The 19,154-nt window shown below is 40.4% G+C and overlaps 1 protein-coding gene across 2 annotated transcripts in view; it reads left to right on the top strand.

Annotated features, from left to right (window-relative positions):
• The window catches only part of grin2ab (glutamate receptor, ionotropic, N-methyl D-aspartate 2A, b), a 114,019-nt gene that overhangs the window by 64,074 nt on the left and 30,791 nt on the right, over positions 1-19,154 (top strand). For both annotated transcript variants that reach the window (XM_079338558.1, XM_079338557.1), the window contains 4 exons: positions 16,275-16,441; positions 16,557-16,691; positions 16,780-16,879; positions 18,313-18,518. In XM_079338558.1, coding sequence (XP_079194684.1) covers positions 16,275-16,441; positions 16,557-16,691; positions 16,780-16,879; positions 18,313-18,518 — 608 coding nt within the window. The remainder of the gene's footprint in view (positions 1-16,274; positions 16,442-16,556; positions 16,692-16,779; positions 16,880-18,312; positions 18,519-19,154) is intronic.

Below are 19,154 nucleotides of genomic sequence, written 5' to 3'. Positions count from 1 at the left end.
GTCATCTGATAAGAGCAATCCAGTTCCAAGTGACACCACTATAATCTCAATAATGGGTTTACTGTGTGGCAGCCAGCAGATTGTCATTCCTACTGTTCTGTGGGCAGTGAGGTTTTGGACTCAAGCAAACACCGCCTCTGGTAGAGGTCTTTTGTGAAGTGTTCAGTTTTATCAGTCGTCTATTAAAAGTTGTCCTTTGACAGAGCAGAAATTATCCAAACAATTGTACACCAAGCCTGTGAGCATGAATTCTTTATCTTGGATAAATGATCCGTGAAATAACGCACCCTGTAAAACCATTCCAGTTTAAATAGTGTTATTGATCGAACAGCTTGGCTCATTTCTCCTGCAGAGGCCAGTTCAGTGCTAGAACATGTAAATAATTGCACTATCCCTGCACCCTTACTGCCAGATTGGCACTAGGTAAGTCTAATGCAGGTGCCAAGTGAAGTGTTAAGTGCTAACCATGTGACGCAGGCCTATGGCTCCTGTTGCTGTAATAAGAGCGGCTCGTTCACAGTCTCGCCCGGCTGCTGCTAATTGCCTTAATTGAGAGAGTGACCTACATCTGAGAAAGGCTTCGGTGGAGCAGCAGAACAGCTGGCAAACCTGCAGAAGGCAGGGGATGGAGTTAGGGGGAAAGACTGAGAAAAAGGGTGAAATGGAACGAATGAGAGAAAAATTAGGAGAGACAGAAATGGATGCAGTTTAAAAGACAAATATGGCTTGTCAGGCAAAACAGATTGTTGGAATAAACTTTTTAAAGCATGACCGCTCCTCACACAGCATAAACTTCTTGTTTTATTTAAAGTTTTCTGCACACAAGCTTGGCTGGATACCAACATTTGTGGACCCAATTAAGCATCAAATGTGCCATCAAAGCCAAAATGTAACCAGTGGAATGAAACTGAGGCAGTGGAAAACTCACGTCAAATAGATAAAAAAAGAGCAAGAAAAGGGACTTGAGGAGAGGGCTGGCAGTGACATCATCCTTTTAGAGCAGAGGCCGGCCCTCAGGCCAACACTGAACACACTCTTAACAGTCTTGTGTACTTCCCTCAGACTGAATAATTCAACATGCTCCTGATGGAGAGACTGACTGTGACTGTGTGTGTCTCTGCAAGTCTGCGGTGCTGCGGTTCTGCATTCACGTACAAGGGTGCATGAGTGCATTTGTCTCAAGAGCGACAGTGAAGAATATAAGTAGAATATAAGTTCTGTGTGCGAATCCAACTTTCTTTTTTCTTTGTGTGTTAGAAAGAGTGCAGGAGAGAGAGAGAGAGAGAGAGAGAGAGAGAGAGAGGCTGCTTGGAGTCACTGAATGAGCTTGTGATGTGTGGGTGGCTGCTCGATTTATGTGCATGTGGCGGAGTGTGCACACACGTCTGTCAAGTGTGTTCAAGTAAATGTGGATTTTTCTGTGTTTCAGATTAGGTGGTTCAGCTAGTTTTTGCGGCTCCTCAGAAGAGAAATAGTTCTCAATCAATCCCTTCCCCTACTCTCCACCTCACACACTCACACGCATACAGTGATACACTGTCTGCCTCAGTCTATATTTTGGATTTTAAGCTGCAGTGCTCCTCTGTGTGACCCATTTCCTTCTTTTCTGTATGTGTGTGTGCTTGTGTGTGTGTGTGTGTGTGTGTGTGTGTGAGTATGTGGACAGTGAGTGTCGGGTTTGATCCAGTGCTAATGATCTCCCAGTGGTTCAAACTTCTGTAAAGTGTGTTGAGCAGGAGGGGAGATGGAGAGAGGCAGAGAAAATGAGATGGTAAGGGAGAGGAGGAGTTGAAGAGAGACCAGTGCCTGATCATGATCATCCTCCTTATCATCACTAAACCTCCTCATAGAGTAACCCTCTCCTCCTTGTTTCAAAAGCACCAGAGTCTCCACCATCTCTTCCCCACTCCCAAAAAAAAAAAAAATAAGAAAAAAAAAGTGTGCTTGGAGAGCTGTGGCATCAAACCTGCTGGTGACAGAAGGGTGGAAGGAGTGCTGGATGGATAGACAGATGATACACAGAGCCAGCATGTGACGTGTGTCATTCTCGCACTCTCCTCAGCACTCACATGCACACGAGGAAACGTCAGCTGCTGACACTCAGATATTAGAATTGAGCTTTTTCTCTTGTTTCTTTTTATTGAATGTCACGCAGAGAGGTTTTCACTGCATACCTCGCTCCCTCGACCACCTCGCTCTCTGTCAACTCTGAACTCATCTTCTTACATGCACTGTTTTGGGTTTTTTTCCGAATGTGTTTGCACTTCCTCTTCTCTTCTCTCAATCTTGCCTTTACCTCTCCTCCTCCCTCCCATCTGGAGAAGATCTGTCTCACTAATAGAAGGCCCTTCCATCCCTCCTCTCTGTCTTCTTCCTTTTCCGTCATCTGTCTTTCTGGTGTGCACTGCACAATAAAGCATACTCATGCACAGCAACAAAAATGTGTGCAAGTACTGATTTGCTTGATCTGTGTGTGTGCCTCACTGTTTGTCTCCAGGTTGGGTACTGGCTAATAGGGCGTAGTAGGTAATGGCAGCCGTAGCCTATTATCTCTGCTCTGCTGTCTAATAGCCACTGGCTTCAAGCATCTGCCATGTAGCTGTTCTAACTCCCCCAATGGACACTTAGCAACTTAACACTTACACTCATAGACACACACACATACACATGTACAACCTACCCCACAGATGCATAGTAGAGATAATTTACACACCGCCAAAAGTAATTTGTGCATATGTGAGTTCTTGTGTGTGTGTATGTGTGTATGTGTGGGGCTATCCAATCTTACACACCATGCCCTGACATTTGGTATGCTCTCTTTTCCTTAGGGGAGAAGTGCCTTCCTTTAATTAGTAAAGGAAATAGATTTACTTATCTGATCTTTGACACATTCACCACACACACACACACCCACACACACACACACACACACACACACACACACACACACACACACACACACACACAAGCACATCTGCCTTCATGCACTCAACCATGCAGTACATCGACACCTATCTATTACCAGAGTGGTGGAATGCCAGAGCAGGAAGCAAACGCAGTGAGTGCGCAAGCATGTGTGTGTGTGTGTGTGTGTGTGTGTGTGTGTGTGTGTGTGTGTGTGTGTGTGTTCGAGTGTTAGCGTATGCGTGTGTGTGTGTGCTAAGGAGAAATGAATCCGCTGCCATCTGTAGACTGACCATTGATTTGCCATGGTAACAGTGGATGGTGACTGTCGTGTGAACAAAAGCGATGAGAACAAGTGGCTGGATTGGAAAAAAGGGAACGCGTAGTGGAGATGGGGAGTAGAAGGAGGGGCTATTAAATGGGAGCGGACTCACAAGGGGACAAACTCAGCAGAGGCTGGAAGAGAGAGAGAGGATTAGCGTACATTGGCCTGTTGCTGCTTAAACTAAATGTAGCTACAAGATTTTACTGTGTGTATTCCAGAAAGCGGCGTGTGTGTACAATAGTGTTGTGGGAGTGTTTTTGGTATGAAAAAGGCTTACACAGACCTGAGTAAGGCTTATATATAATGAATGAATCCCCCTTCAGCTACCGTTTTTCTTTCCTCTGCAGAATTAGTGATTTGTCTAACCTCCCCCCAGCACACATTTTCTGCATTTCTCCCTGAATCCTCCCCGCACACAGCCAACATGCCCTCTGGATGTCTGTGTCATTGTATAAACTTATTTGGCGGTATTTAGAAAACACAATGCCTTGACTGTCAACAGCTCTCTTTAGAAACACTGGGCTAATGTAATTTTAACCAAAACTGGGATAAACCAATGTTTAGTATTCAGCAGGGCCTGCAGCTCTTCTCTCAAAGCTGTAAGACTAACACACTATGAACTGACTAATTAATCCTCTCGCTTGTGGCATTCCTACACAAGCCAGATCCTTTTGTTTCGCATTGGTGTTGGACGAGTGCCCTGATGCTAACCCTTACGACCCGTCCTGTTTAAATACTCGCGGCACTCTTCCTCTTTAGCACAGTCCGGCAATCACGCCGAGGTAGTCCGCTGGGACCAGCTGACTCACTGTGCGCTGCCATTTTTAAACCAGGCCTAAGGTTTCTGAAGTCCAACAGAGTCACCATCAGTGGGTTGAGGGAGACAGAGAGAGAGTAAGAGAGAGAGTGGGATTTTTTTTCACCCAAAGGCACTTCAGCTATAAATATCAAACTGGCAATTCTTTGATTTGCCAATGAAGGCTGCCAGAGCAGAGAGGAGGATGCAGGGTCTTGCTCTCTTCTTGAGCTGTTTTAAATTCATTCACCGACAGGGAAGGAGAGAAAGTGAGGGAGGAATAGGCTCGGCTGTGTCATTAATTTCCCATGTAGGGGGATGAAATAACATTAACATCTCTTTCTCTCTGACGCTCCATAAGTCAAACAGTTATTATTACTTAAACAGCAGAGGCAGCACACACCATATATAGACAGCACATCCTATTCTTTTTCCTGCCACAGCGATGCCTGTCTGTCTGTCTGTGTGTGTGTGTGTGTGTGTGTATGTGTGTGTGTGTGTGTGTGTGTGTGTGTGTGTGTGTGTATGTGTGTGTGTGTGTGTGTGTGTGTGTGTGTGTGTGTGTGTGTGTGTGTGTGTGTGGATGTCACAGCCTGGACAGACACTTCAGTTTTAATAAAGCAGAGGCCTTTCAGCACTCTGGCAGATTCTGCTGTAATCTCCTCTAAACAGGTGTTGTGATTAGCCTCTGCCGTGAGCAGCATTTTGACACTTGGATAGGCAGGGCCAACCATGCACACAACCTTAGGCTATACCACACGGGAGACAGGTTTAACGTGCAGTGTTTGGCAAGCACACTTTTACCATCCAACACAATATTCTTTGTTGAAGTTCTGCTCGAATTTTATTTCTCCTTCCACAGCCAAATAATTATGTCATTTCTTTTCAATTTTCTAGTTGATTCTTTGCACGCTGATGTAGCACCATTTCTCCTGGAGGCAGCACTGCAGAGCATTGCTTTTGATTTATAGTAGGACAGCTGAATAGATTGTTTTCTAGGTACACAAATGATGATGCATTTTTCACAAAGCTGAGAAACCGGTTGTTTTATTCCAGGATTATAATGACCAAATTATAATGTGAAATTATATATCTAACATCACACTATCTCCAGGTTTATATTTTAAATCATTTACAAGACACAGACACACACACAACGTTCTTATATAGTCCCAATTAGGGGGAGAAAAAAAAACCTCATCTGAAGTTTTAAAGGAAATCTAACTATTTTTGAAGCCTGTTGTCTTCTTCAGTCTTGGGCTTTAAAGAAGGCTGTTTCCTTCCTTTGTTTTTTCTTACTTTAGTTTTCAGTGTCAGAGAATGACTCTCTTTTACTCGACAGAAATGTCAATTTACTATTTTCCTTTTTTCCTTCAGAGAAGTATGAACGAGGATTTTTCAGATCCACTTCATTAAACTGACTCAGTGAGATAGCAAGAAGGGTTGATGTTACTTCACCAATCAGAATTACTCACTGAATATTATCTTATAAATGATTTCACATGCATTGATAAAGACAAAGTCATTTGATATAATGAGGCTTTGTGTCTCACGATGCAAAATGGCACAACCACACTGACAAACAAGAAGAATTCAAAGCTGTGTTGATGGATGTCTGCGGAAGAGATTTTTGCATCAATCACTATCATTTATCACTGACATTTTAACACAACTGTGACAGTGGATTAATAAACCACTAATCTCATGTTCATCCCATCAGGTATTGGGAACTGATCACTTGTTTTTGCTGGAATGAAAAAACTGTAAAATATCTACTGACATGTTGAAAGGGAAGACATTACATGGGTGTGATGGATGGCTGTTTGTACTTCAATATGTCTTCAAGCTGTTTTTCATGGATATTTTTTTTAGAACAAATGGGAGTTTATGACTTCCCTGAGATAATTATGGTAAACCTGCAGCAGAACACATTTCTTACTGTTCCCAACACAGAGATGGGTTCAGAATTTCTATGACCGTCATTAACAATGTTGGAGAAAGGGAAATTATACAACAATAGCACAAAAATGCTCAAGGCAGCATATTGAAGGCAGAAGTTAAGTGTCTCTATGAAAGAAAAAGATCCTTTCTAGATAAAAAAAAAAAAAAGGCCTTAAAGATCTGAATGTTATAAACAAGAGAACAGATTGAAGTTTAGTACTTTACGATTTCTGAAATCTAAATAGCAAGAATTATAGCATGGGAGTTTGTGATATATATTGAACCGTCCATCTAAATGATAAGGTTTTCAAAGCTTCTGTTTTGTTTTTTTTGTTGAATGATTAAATATCCCATATTAGAAAAATCTAACGACTAAAATTTCAAGGATTGGTTATTTTTTCTTTTTATGAAAATTAAACTGAGGATGAAAAATACAAACTTTAAAGTTCGGGCAACAAAAATCAAGGAGCTAAACATAAATGGAAATGATCAAACTCTGCTTGTATAAGTTATGTTCTGTCAAGTAATTCAAGAAAGAAAAATACTGAAACTAAATTAGAAAAACTTCTATTAGCATTGCATTATTTATACACACAAACAAATCTCTTATATTTGTATCATAATTAGAAGTTCAGTTGCTCATATGATTCAAGTCTTTATTTTCCTTCCATGGAGAAGCAGTCCACCTCTGGTCTAGACATTTAATTTGATTGTGGGATGTGCTGCGTTGTGCATTTTTAATATGAGACATTTTTAGTGAAGAAGGAGAAGACTTACTTTTCTCCCTTTCCTATGATCACTTTGAACCCACTGAAAACAAACTTACTGTGTATTTGTCACAACAAGAGACTAAAAGCCTGTTTCTCTAAATATGGAATCTTCAGTATCTTGGCTAATAAACATCAAGTTAATAAAGACCTTCTTTTCTTCAGCTGAATTTAAATTCTGCAGAAATGCTGGCCTCAAAGTCTGTCTGGCTTCAAAGTGCTGCATAAGCAGCAACATTAACTTAAGACTTTTTAAACTTTTGTTTGAGAAAAAAAAGGAAACTTTTAAGGTTAGAGGAGAAAATTGTGTTTTCAAGCATCTGGGGACATGCTGTGTTCCACTCAAATATTACATTCTTTGGTTATGCTGTGCGCTTTGTCAAACCACTTTCCATTACATGCTTCTCTGAGTTAGTGGTTAGACCTTATGCTTCTTCATTCTGGGCTAGGCTATGCTAGCTTAGGGGATATGGGCTGTGATAAAATGCTATTCTGTGTTTGCCTGGGGACTGCAGGGCTGTTAAATACTACAGTAGACCACACATTGGGACTGACCTCTTGTTAAATACTGAATTAGTCGGTGTTACTATAGGGAGCCAACATCTGCAAACTAAATGTTACACTTCTCACTCAATCCTGTGAAAGTAGCGTGTATATGTTCTGTTGGTAGCTGTGGGCTTTGGGACCTGTCTCTGTGTGCTTAAACTGAAGAGCTTTCAGTGCCTAAGGGACTGCTGCTTGTTAGCCATTGAGGGACCAGCCAGTCTTTACATTCTGTTAGTGTCAAGAGGATATTTCTTCTGTCTGTGCTATAGAGGTTTTCAGCTGATCTCCGTCTGTTCACAACTGTCAACACTGTTCAAAGAGAGATGTTTGACTCTATATGTGTGACTGTCATGCTCATACTACTACTGTCTTTTCTGAAGAGTTTCTTAAGTTGCACAAACACTCATAATGAGTTTGTGTACATTTCTTTTTTGAAAAACACAGTGCCTTTTTTTCTATAATTACTTGTAAAGCGTTTGTATTATAAATTGCTGTTTCTGATTAGATATTCTTTGGCTGTGTGTTTCTTCTGGGGCTGGTCATGTGACAGCAGCTTCCCTTCCAAGGCTACCATAGGTGTTTGTTTGGAAGTGGCTTTTCCTGAGCTAATCCTTTGTTAGTGGACGGATTTCAAACAATGTTTGTGAGCACGAGGGTTTGCAGAACTTCTGTTGAGCATTTACACACAAACACGCTGCAGCACATAATTAAAAGCCCCTTCTTTAGTGTGCCTCCATTTTTATCTCTTTTTTTTTATCTCTAAGTATTTATTCAATTTTAATTTCACTGATAAGCTCACACATTGCCAGGTAGATTTGATTTCAATTATTTATATAGCAATGTTTTCCTTCACTCGCTTTTTAAACACTATAGTAAGGAAAACATATGCACTACATTTTTTGGATACTATATAAGTGGTAGCCAGTGGTTTGAACTATCATCATCTTTTTTGGGGTTCAAGTTGTGTCTTTTTCACTGCACACATTAGGACTTGTCATAGAAGAAAAAGTAGCTGCACTTCATAATGTTAATAGATAAAGTGAATGCAATCAGCCGTGTTATTGATGACACCTGTGGGGCTCCTCTTATGTCAAAATGTCTGCCATGTAAAGGGTTTAAACACCTGCATGTGAAAACAGCTTAGATTACTAGACCGCCCATCTCTTTGAAACACCTGGTTTTGGATAGAATCTTAGAAAGAAAATAAATCCAACTTAAAGCGCTTTATTCACCACCTTTAGTATTCTCTTAAATTAGACCTTACTGTAAAGCATTTACCCAGAATGGACCTGACATGACTGATGGTCTTTTTACTTCCACATTCTGTCATCATCTGTCTCATACCTATCATAAGTCAATCAATCTCAGTCAGTCTTTATTTTATATATAGGGCCAATTCATAACAAAAATGTTATCTCGAGACACTTTAAAATAGAGCAGGTAAAAGACCTGACTTTTTATTACTCAACAATAAATGAATTAAAAAGATTTAGCTCTTTCTAATTTGGAGACATTCTTTGACAATCACAATAATGCAAACATATTATTAATATTAATTTATAATGTATTTAAAATATTTACGAATATAAATGAAAGTGCATGTACACAAAACAAAACAACAACTACACACTTAACATGTTCATCAACATCACCAAAAAGAAAAATAAATATTTCTATTAATAACAATACAGGTTACATTTTTCTCAAAGGACGTGTTTGAACCCGACTCACCCCATGCAGATATACTTAATAAAATAATAATATATTTAAAAAGTTATTTTGGTGTTTTTGTCTGTTAAGTAAAAGGGCTTGAGCTTGTGTAATGCTTTTCACGGCAGGCGCACGTCACACCTACCCATTCATACACTAAAGGCAGATGTAAAGTGTCCATCACTAACTAATTCCATTTGTACATTCAAATGCTACTGACAAAGCATTGGAAACAACTTGGGGTTTAGTGTCTTGGCCGAGGACACATCGGACATGTGACTGCAGGAGCTGGGGATTGTGCTGTACACCCGATCTTCTGGTTGATAGATGTTCAACTCTCCCCCAGTAAGACAACAGCAGGTCATTTAAATGACCAGTCCTCCTTCAGCCAGACATACACCAATCTCTGAAATCAGTTTAGTTGCTTATTTTTATTAAATGTTATACTATATTTTATTTAAGTACTATGTTATTTTTCTTTCGCACCAATATACAAAGACATATTCCTTGTATAAGTAAATGTACTTGTCAATAAAAAACGATTCTGATTCTGATAGCTTTTCACAGCACATGGAACAGCTGGTTCCCCCAGCTCTAGAAAAAAAATTGCATTTTGCTCCCAGTGGGCTTTAAAATAGTTGTAGAATGGCAATTTTCCTCTTTGAATCTACAGTGATTCACAAGTGTTCACAAGGTTTCTATTCAAGCAATATGCACCACTTTGATGTTTTCAAGTACTGACTAAATCATAGTTTCTCTAAAGTGTACTGTAACCCGTCCTGTACTTAGGAGAGTTGAAACCCTGCAGCAACTTGGAGGGGAGTTGTTGTAAACTTTATAGCCAGTGAGTTTTAATCTTAGACTCACCACACCAGAAAAATGCAGACATGTTTTAATCTTTCTCAAACACAACTCTGGGCAGCACATCAGTTCAAGAAACTGCATTTATTGCACTGCCAGTCTGACTCTCTTCTTTTGGGGATTGATTGTGTATGCATTTTGCCTGTGTACTAGAAGCTGCAGTGAGTTCCACTTTGTCAACACAGGACTTACTTTGCAATTCTAGTTTGTTTGCACTTTAGTGCAGACTTAAGTGTGACGGTGCTGAGAAGCATCTGGGGTCCTTACTTTGTCAAGCCAACTTAATGTAGCCGCGTCATCCTAACTGACCTACTCTATTAAATATTAATATAGTACATTGCTGGCCTCATCATCATCCTCCTTCTTCCCCCATCTATTTCTAATTATTCTGCATGCTGGCGCTATCCTCTTCCTTGTGCTGTCTGATGTCATGTTCTGTTTTACAAGCATTTTAGATATTGGTACTCATCTCTTGTTAGCCTGTTCTTTTCTCATCCACCTCCACAATTTATAGGAAACTGACTATGCAAGGCAAGTTCTTTTGTAAATGCCCATATCAATGTACCAGGTGAATTCAATGTGCTGTACAGGGTGATAAAGCAGATACAGCAAAGATAATGCTCCCCCTCCTGCAGCCCACATGGTCTCCTTCTCTCAACGATTTCTAGAAATGTGTCAGTTTGTTCCTCATTAGCCTTGATCTTTAAAGCTCTCTCTCCACACTTTCATATTTACTTCAGCTGATTGCTGCAAACAAAAATCAAATTTGACGTGAAATATTTTTTGTGCCTGTGAGTGTGTGTGTTGTCTGTGAGAGAGAGAGAAGAGTAGAGAGAAAGAGAGTATTGAGACACTCTCTTGGTTTTGGTGGTGTATTATTTATTAGTACGCTGGCTCATGAGTAAGGCTATATTTTGAGGGGCCTATGTGCATAGACGTGTGCGTGTGTGTGTGTGTGTGTGTGTGTGCGTGTGTGTGTGTGTGTTTAATGTACGTGTGTTTTGTGTGTTGGGTTTGGGTGTGTACGTGGGTGGTTGTGAAACTCTACATGAAGTTCACTATTTGTATAATTGATGCACAATGTCATCAGTAAATCTCTAGGTATGTGTGGTTATAATGTGGAAATACGCGCGTGTGTGTGCATGTGTGAGTCTGTGCGTCTGCATTATTCATATGAGCGCTTCTTGGTGGACTTGTGTGATTTGATGAGAAGATGCAGGTCTGTGTCAATGTCTCTTTCTATCCTATATTATTTAGCAACCACCAGAAATTGTCATCTTCCCCTTTCACCCCTTGGTCTTCTAAAAAGACTTTCACCTCATTCATTCTAAATTTTCCACTAAAACTGCATCCTCTCCTCTCCCCTCCTTCTCTCCTCTCCCCTCCTTCTCTCCTCTCCCCTCCTTCTCTCCTCTCCTCTCCTTCTCTCCTCTCCTCTCCTCTCCTCTCCTCTCCTCTCCTCTCCTCTCCTCTCCTCTCCTCTCCTGTCCTCTCCTTCTCTCCTCTCCTCTCCTCTCCTGTCCTCTCCTTCTCTCCTCTCCTCTCCTCTCCTCTCCTCTCCTCTCCTCTCCTGTCCTCTCCTTCTCTCCTCTCCTCTCCTCTCCTCTCCTCTCCTCCTCTCCTCTCCTTCTCTTCTCTCCTCCTCTCCTCCCGTCTCCTCTCCTCTCCTCCTGTCCCCTCCCCTCCTCTTCTACTTATTTTAGATTTTGAATGTATTAGAATGACAGTCACTGTGACAGACTTAAATATTGAACATGCTGAAAGCATTTTATGTATATATGTGTCATGTCTCACCATCTCTGCGATGTCAACCTGTCACCACTGTATATGTGGGAGTGCCCATATGCTTCTTTACAATTATAAAATTGTATACGATGAAGCTGACGTTTTAGCATATCTTCTGCTCTCTCTGTGATCTCTAAGCTGAAGGTAACACAATGTGCAAAAAAGAAAAGTATTTTTATTTTCACAACTAATTAATATATCCATAATGTTTTTGTTTTAATGCACACATCTGCAATAAGCCCACAGAGAGTTAGAGAGTGTACAGTATAAACAGACTTTCTGTTTCTGTGTGTTCTGACTCTCAGCTGTAAGAATCCCCCCTTTTTTACAGACAGACTTCCCAATATCACTTACCTTTCCTGCTTGCCATAGTTGAGTACCCACAGTAATTCTGCGCAATGAGGAAAAATTACTGACATTTGTCAGTCATCAATACATAAAAGTAGTGTGAGCATGCCTTTCGGGGCTGAAGCATTACTGTTAAATGATGCTTGACATGATCGTTAGGATCAGCAATGGGTGTCAGCGGTGCGATCATAAATCTACTCGACCCTAAGACTGGCGGCACATTGTTCAACGCTTACGCACATAAATGGTCCCTTTAAATCTTACACTGGCCCAACAGAAGAGCAGCTATTTGGCAGCTTGACCAGGCCTTATAACCTCAGCACAGCAGCTCTATGACAGGAAACTTGTGGTACTAAATTCATGACACACAAGATCTGAGTCTTAAAAACATTACCCAATTGTAAGATGAATTGTAATTAATCAAACTTGCTATAAGCATACAGTTTGTAATAACGTGTCTTTGATAACCAGCTGCAGGTTCATGATGCCTTTCATACCAAACATCAGAAATAATTTGGAAACAAACGTATATACACTTGTATATTACTGATTTGCATTTAATAAATGTCTGCACTATTGGCTTTGGTGAGTGCCAGTTTTCTTAGAGTGTCTTTCAAGTATCTTCTTTGTATCCAACCTAAATAAGCTGGCCCCACTGGTTTGATAAGCAGTTAGACCTGTATGTCATGGCCCACTCTATAGTCCAGCCACCATCCCTGCTCTTGCTCTGTAGCGCCACAAGACCAACATATAATTACTAGCTTCATCAGATAGCATTTCCACACCATTCGGCCCATTGCACCTTTAAACTGTCCTTGAATTTCTTCTTTCACCCAAGCTAAGAGGCGATACTTATCTGCTTAAGTTAAACTGCACTGACTGGCCCCACTGGCTTGATAAGCCGCTCATCTGGATGCCCTGGCATGCTCAGTAGTCCAGACACCAACACTGGATTTGTGTGCACTCGCTCTGCATTTATGACTGAATAATGTGGTTTGCATAATCTTGGTAATGTGTTTTTTCTCCTTTACAACTTGTGGACATGATCTGAATGGAGAGTACTTCAAAGTCATAAATGAACAGAATTTTATGGAAAGAATAACCTCATCAAAGGGATTCAGGGTCCCGACACAAATTAGAGGGTTTGGTTTTTTTTTTTTTTGGGGGGGGGGGGGGGGGGGGTTTCTCACTTTGAGAGAGTTCATTCCTTCAATGACAACATTATACAATTGATGACCCTAATGTTGTTAAAATATTTCAATAATTTACAAAGATATTGATGTGGGGAAAAAATACTGAAAACGGATTTGATTTCTTTCCCATTAAAAAAAAGGTTTGCCTTTAAGATTGCATCCAAAGCGATAGTAAATTCTTAAGCCTTCTTTAAAGAGCTTACTTAACTTTTATGCCTCACATTAAACTGCACCTTTCCAATGATACTGAAGTGAGACAAGGCAAAGTGCAGCGGGATTGCATGACTCACCAGAGCCCCTGACAAAGGCTTTTTGACCCGTAAATGACAAAGTCTGTTTCAGTCATTTGCTTTTCCAATGACCAGTCTTTAAGCCGTGCCATAGATCTTGCCTGTTCTGTTTAGTATTTCCTTTGTGTCTCTCTTTCTTTTCTTTTTTTCTTTGTTTCCTTTTCACCATAGTAAATGGGCTGATAGACTTACTAGTACAGATGTGATCAATCTTTCGAACTGGGTCCATCGGCTTGATCTGTCGCTGTATGATTACAGAAAAAAGAAAAACAGGGGTGTCATTACCTCCCAATCAGAATCGAATATAGAGGCATTATATGTATTATAATGCATTTTTTGATCAAAGAATGTTTACCTTTATCATTATAAAAGCTGTAATGATCAAATCATTTGTTGTTAAATGATTATTTGTTCAATCTAATGATTGCTTTCGTGCTGATTCACATTGTCTAAAATGTCTGTTTTCTTTTTTATGTGAGCAGTCTGCTACAAAGTATGTACAAACCAAAGAGTGCTTTTAATAGTGAGCAATCACAATTCAATATTTTACAGAATGGTTCAGTAATTGTCTAATTATGTAAGTACTGTTATGCCATTAAAAGTCACTGATTTCTTCAGCACTGATTTGTATGTGCTAATATTTGTATACTTGTACTGTGTGTGCAAGGGAGGGAGTGGGTGTTTGTCTGTTTTTAGTATCTGTGCTTGAGTATTAGTGTTATCTGGGTATAACTCAGGATGTGCCTGGTGCCACACAGAGTGAGATTATTTCTTGTTTTGTACCATTTTTCGAAGCCTACAGTAAGTAACGTGTAAAGCCACACTCACCTCGATTACACACACACACTCGCACACACTCGCACACACACACACACACACACACACACACACACTCGCACACACTCGCACACAGATGGGAACAGTGAGATAGATCTTTTTGAAGTACAATTTCATCCTTTCTCTTTTTCACTCTTCTCTCTTTTTTTATGGGTTGAAAGAATTCAGGCGGAATCTCTGCATGGCCTGTTGTATTTGTGTGATGGAGCTGAGGGCTTTTTTTTTTTTGACTGACGCTCAAGACTTGGTTTACATGCATGTAAATCTACTGCACACACACACCTACATGTGAAGGTGGAGAAGGGAGGATAGAGAGACTGGAGCTGACAGTTGATTCTCCATGTGTGTTTATGAGGGCTTTGATGTTTAATGTGTCACGTTCTTTGATGCCCTCTGAGGAAAAGGTGTCAGAGCATGTGGGTGTGCACTTGATTTGTGTGTGTGGGTGAAAAAGAGGGACCCTAGGAGAAGGGTCTGTTTCTCTGTTTCTACATTTTTATTCCAAAACTCTCTCTCTGGTTTTTTTTCACCTTTTCATGCAGGTATCTTAATCTCACTCTCAAGACTGCAATACTTTGCTCTTTTTACACTCCACCCTTCAGCCCTTTTCTCTTTCTCTCCCAGTCTACTCGCTTGCTGTTTTTCACCTCCTTTCTCTCTTTGCTCTCATCTCTCCTCTCTGTTGGATGGGCTGCTTTGCTGTCTGTTTGTTGTGTCCCGAGGGGGAATCTCACTTTACGCTTTATGCAAACATACATTCTGCAATGATTAGCTACTTATTTCACACTCACTTTGGGTTTCATTTTATTTAATAGCTGCTGTAATTCTGCTACTCACTCACTGACCTCCTGCTTCCAATACTGAGACTAAATGATTTAACTGCACTTGACACTTTGTATCTGTGCTTCAAAATTATCTGAAGCCACAGCTTGTAGTAGAAGTAGTAGTAGTAGTTTTTTTAGGTATAATTAGTATTAGTAGTAGGGACCACTACTGACCACTGGTCATTTTTAACATGTGCAGAGGGTGTGTGTGTGTGTTTAATCCCCTGTGAACCAACCATGCCTTTAACTTGTAAACTAAAAATACGAGGGCAAATTGCACGCCATTTAAGCACACAGAGATCCTCTGATAATATCAGTCCAGCTTGTCAGTCATTTTGAGCAGTTGTTCCTTGTAAAGAGGATTTCAGCAGCTCTTTCCTGCCCATTTTTCTTCTCTAGAATAATGGAGGCCGTGCTGGATATTATAAATGAAGGTTTGGACAGCGTAAAGTGTAAATGTAACGCATTTGGACGTCTTCTTCTAATAAATGTCCAGCAGGTTGTACGCTTTGAAGTGTGATGCTGCCCCCAGAGACAGAGAAGGTGGTTATCATGCAGTGTCTCAAAGAGGTCAATCAGAGTGACAGTAAATAGTCAATTACAGGCTTTGCTTATCCTTTGCGAATGTGTAACACAAAACACTGACATTAGGGGGTAATTCCTAAATTACCAGAAGTCCCCAAGAAATACTAATCCTCTGCGAATAGGGCTTATGTAGCACACAAAAATGAATGTTCAGCATTCATGACTACAATGTTTTTACAATGAAAACAAGCAGATCTGATAATACAGCACCACTGAGGAGAAGGTAGAGGATCTGTATTTGATATTCGGTAATTAGCTAGAGACAATGCCCAACTGTTGTTATAAAGGCAGTGTAGTCTCTACATCTCTCTGTAGCTCTCCTCTTCCTGTTTTCCCCATCTTCTCGCTCTGCTCTTTAGTTTCTCAAGCACTTAACACCCTCTCTTATCTCCCTCACTCTCTGCGTCTGACTCACTGATTGCAAATTTGCAAATTGTTTAAATTCCGTTGAGGTTTCCAGTCTTTGAGGCTTTTGTTTTTGCCTTTTGCTTTTCTGCAATTAAGTCAGTTCTAAAGACAAATCTGCTGACTGTCTCTGATGTCGGCCTCTCTGTCGTTGCAGGATGAGAAGTCCACGTTCTTCCAGTTCGGCGCAGCTCTGCAGCAGGAGGCTCTGCTCATGCTTTCCATCATGGAGGAGTATGACTGGCATGTTTTTTCTATTGTCACTTCCAAGTTCCCCGGATACCAGTTGTTTATCAGCACACTGAAGACAACTGTGGATCACAGGTAATGAACACATTCAGACACATTTAAACATGCTCTCTGTTTTCATCATTTACCTTTATTTACGGCAGCTGACAGGATTAAGCACCTTGTATAATTTAATGGTGTGTTGGCACAGCTTTGTGCGCTGGGACCTGCAGAGTGTAGTGACTCTGGATGCTATAGACGGAGACCCAAACTCTAAATCACACATTGCCCTCAAGAGGATCCAGAGTCCCGTTATACTTCTGTACTGCTCGAAGGATGAGGCCATGTAAGTATCTCTCAATGTTTTCTCTGTGACATACTGCCGCATTCCTGTTGTGAATCTTTACTGATGCTCTCACTCTGTCCCTCTACAGATATATACTAGAAGAAGCTCGATCTTTGGGCCTGATAGGAGCTGGTTACATCTGGATTGTGTCCAGTCTAACCACTGGCAATCCAGACTTCACCCCAGAGGTACAAAGGCCCCATGTGTAGCAACAGTTGGCCATTTTGGCCAAGTAGTAGTTTATCCAGATGAGCAGTGCTTTTAATTCCACGATTGTTCAGGTTATCTGTGGCGTCTTCTTGATTTCTTCCTATTTCTGTACAATTTATATAAAATGCAACTTTATAGGCTTAACTATAAGAAATAATTTCTTCTATTTATATATGCCTCTAAACAACAAGATCCTTGCTATCTGTTATCTTAACATTAAGAAAGCAGAGCGAACAGTCGGGGAATAAATAATCTACTTACCAGCATCACACCAAATGATATATAAAATCAATTTAAGAAATGATTACGATTCATGATATTATGTGCAGAAGTCTACTTGTAGACTTAACAATAGTCATGCACATGACCAGCCTTTTTTTTTTTTCAACTCTGTTTTTGTTCAAGTTAAACTAACAAGACATGACATGTATATAAGTGAACTTTAAAGATGCTGGTGGGCATTTTGTGTCCTTCTGACTGAGCAAAAATAGCTGTTCCCCCTAGTTGGCGGTCTTTGTGGTCAGGTACGTAAGCTAAAAAGCAGCCAGCCAAATATTATTCAAAAAGATTTTAGAGTAGTGTCTGTCTTCTTTTGTAAGCACAAAGCAAACAGGTACATCTCCCAAACAGTTAGACTAGGTTGGACAGTCAAAGACACAATATTGATCAATTTAAGTGAATGGAAAACAGACTTATTCCTATCCTTTTTTCTTTGTTTACCAAAAAACACTTGATTATTACTTTAAAAGGAAGTTTAACAGCATCATTATGCAACTTCCCTCTGAAATGTAGAGCTTTCATCCAAATAAGCTTTAAAATTTGAATTTAAATTGTGTAATGTATAATCAGCTCAAATTCTCCTCTCGCATATAAAATAGAGACATATCCAGTTTTTGCTTACCTTTTGTAGAAGCCTCTCAAATGTGTATCCCCCTCCCTTCCATATTCATCATTCTTCCTTTTGTGTGTAGCGTCTTCATTCCTCTGTTTTCTTTCTCAGACAGAAATCTGATTCTACAGTTAGTGCCAAATTAAAAGGAAGAAAGAACATGCTTGTGATTGACAGACTAGCGTGCTGGCATTTTTTGATGTTTGTTCAGGCTGGTTTAGAGAGGTACACTGAGTGAGCCATTTATTTTTTTCAAACATTATCCTTTTGACAGATCCAAGATAGACGATACCTGAATGAGGGAATGATTTCAGTTTGTGAACATACAGTCTGTCTACACTTATGTAAAACCTAGATATGAGTTATTATGGGAAAGCACATGGAACCAGTAAGTCATTCGCTTGACACCTTTGAAAGACACATATGGATGTTTTAAATTGTGCTTAAAATGTTAAATTGAAGTCAAACTGAATCTTTCACACGTATGTACCATTTCTCAGATCTCGTCTGCTCTCCTCTCAGATGTTTCCCCTAGGTATGATCTCCGTGTCCTATGACGACTGGGAGTACCCTCTGGAAACACGAGTGCGGGATGGGGTGGGCATCATTTCCTCTGCAGCCACCGCCATGCTGCGGGAGAAGGGGGAGCTGCCAGAGGCCCAGAGCAGCTGCTACAGCACAGCGTCAGACAGGAGCCCGGGGAAGCTCCCACCCAGTGCCCTGCGCAGGTGTGTGTGTGTGTGAGTGTGTGAGAGTGTGTACACGTAGAAGAGTTGAAAGAGGCAAGTTGCTACTGGCTTGAATGAAATGGAGGGCGTATTCATGATTATTTGCTCTTTTGACTTTGCATTTACTCTATTTGTTTGTTTGCTTTGTGATGATTTTATAATGAGGAAGCTCATACAAAAAAAATAACAACGCTAAAGAGGACACAAACTTTAGGTCTTCTAAGAAATACTCTCGTTTCCAGGAGCTCTGCTTGCATTGTTCAAGTATTCAAGACGCATGTAACATGATAATAAACAAATAGGCCAGTAAGCCAACTTAATTTTGACTGAAGACCAGTTCAGTGAGAGGTTACACATGAACAGTATACCCTTGGGTCTAAAATGAGTAGGGTTGCAAAATTCAGAATTTATGGGAATAAATAAGAATTTGATAAATGACAACAACTTTGGTGTAAAAATTGTGTCCTGGGCCTCATTAAGGACTCCAGTGACATTATCTGCTGTAACAGTCTGAGATCTGAGTTAACAATGCTGCCTTCCACCAAAAACACAGGTGGAAATTACCTATGGACGTCCTTAAATGCATAGTGTGTTCTTACTCAAGTGATGTCAACTTGTGATCAAAGCACTGAAACC

This window comes from Symphodus melops, assembly GCF_947650265.1.
Source record: "Symphodus melops genome assembly, chromosome: 2".
NCBI classification, from domain to species: domain Eukaryota; kingdom Metazoa; phylum Chordata; class Actinopteri; order Labriformes; family Labridae; genus Symphodus; species Symphodus melops.
The sequence above is the reverse complement of the archived record's forward strand: the minus strand, read 5'-3'. Positions and strand labels throughout refer to the sequence as shown.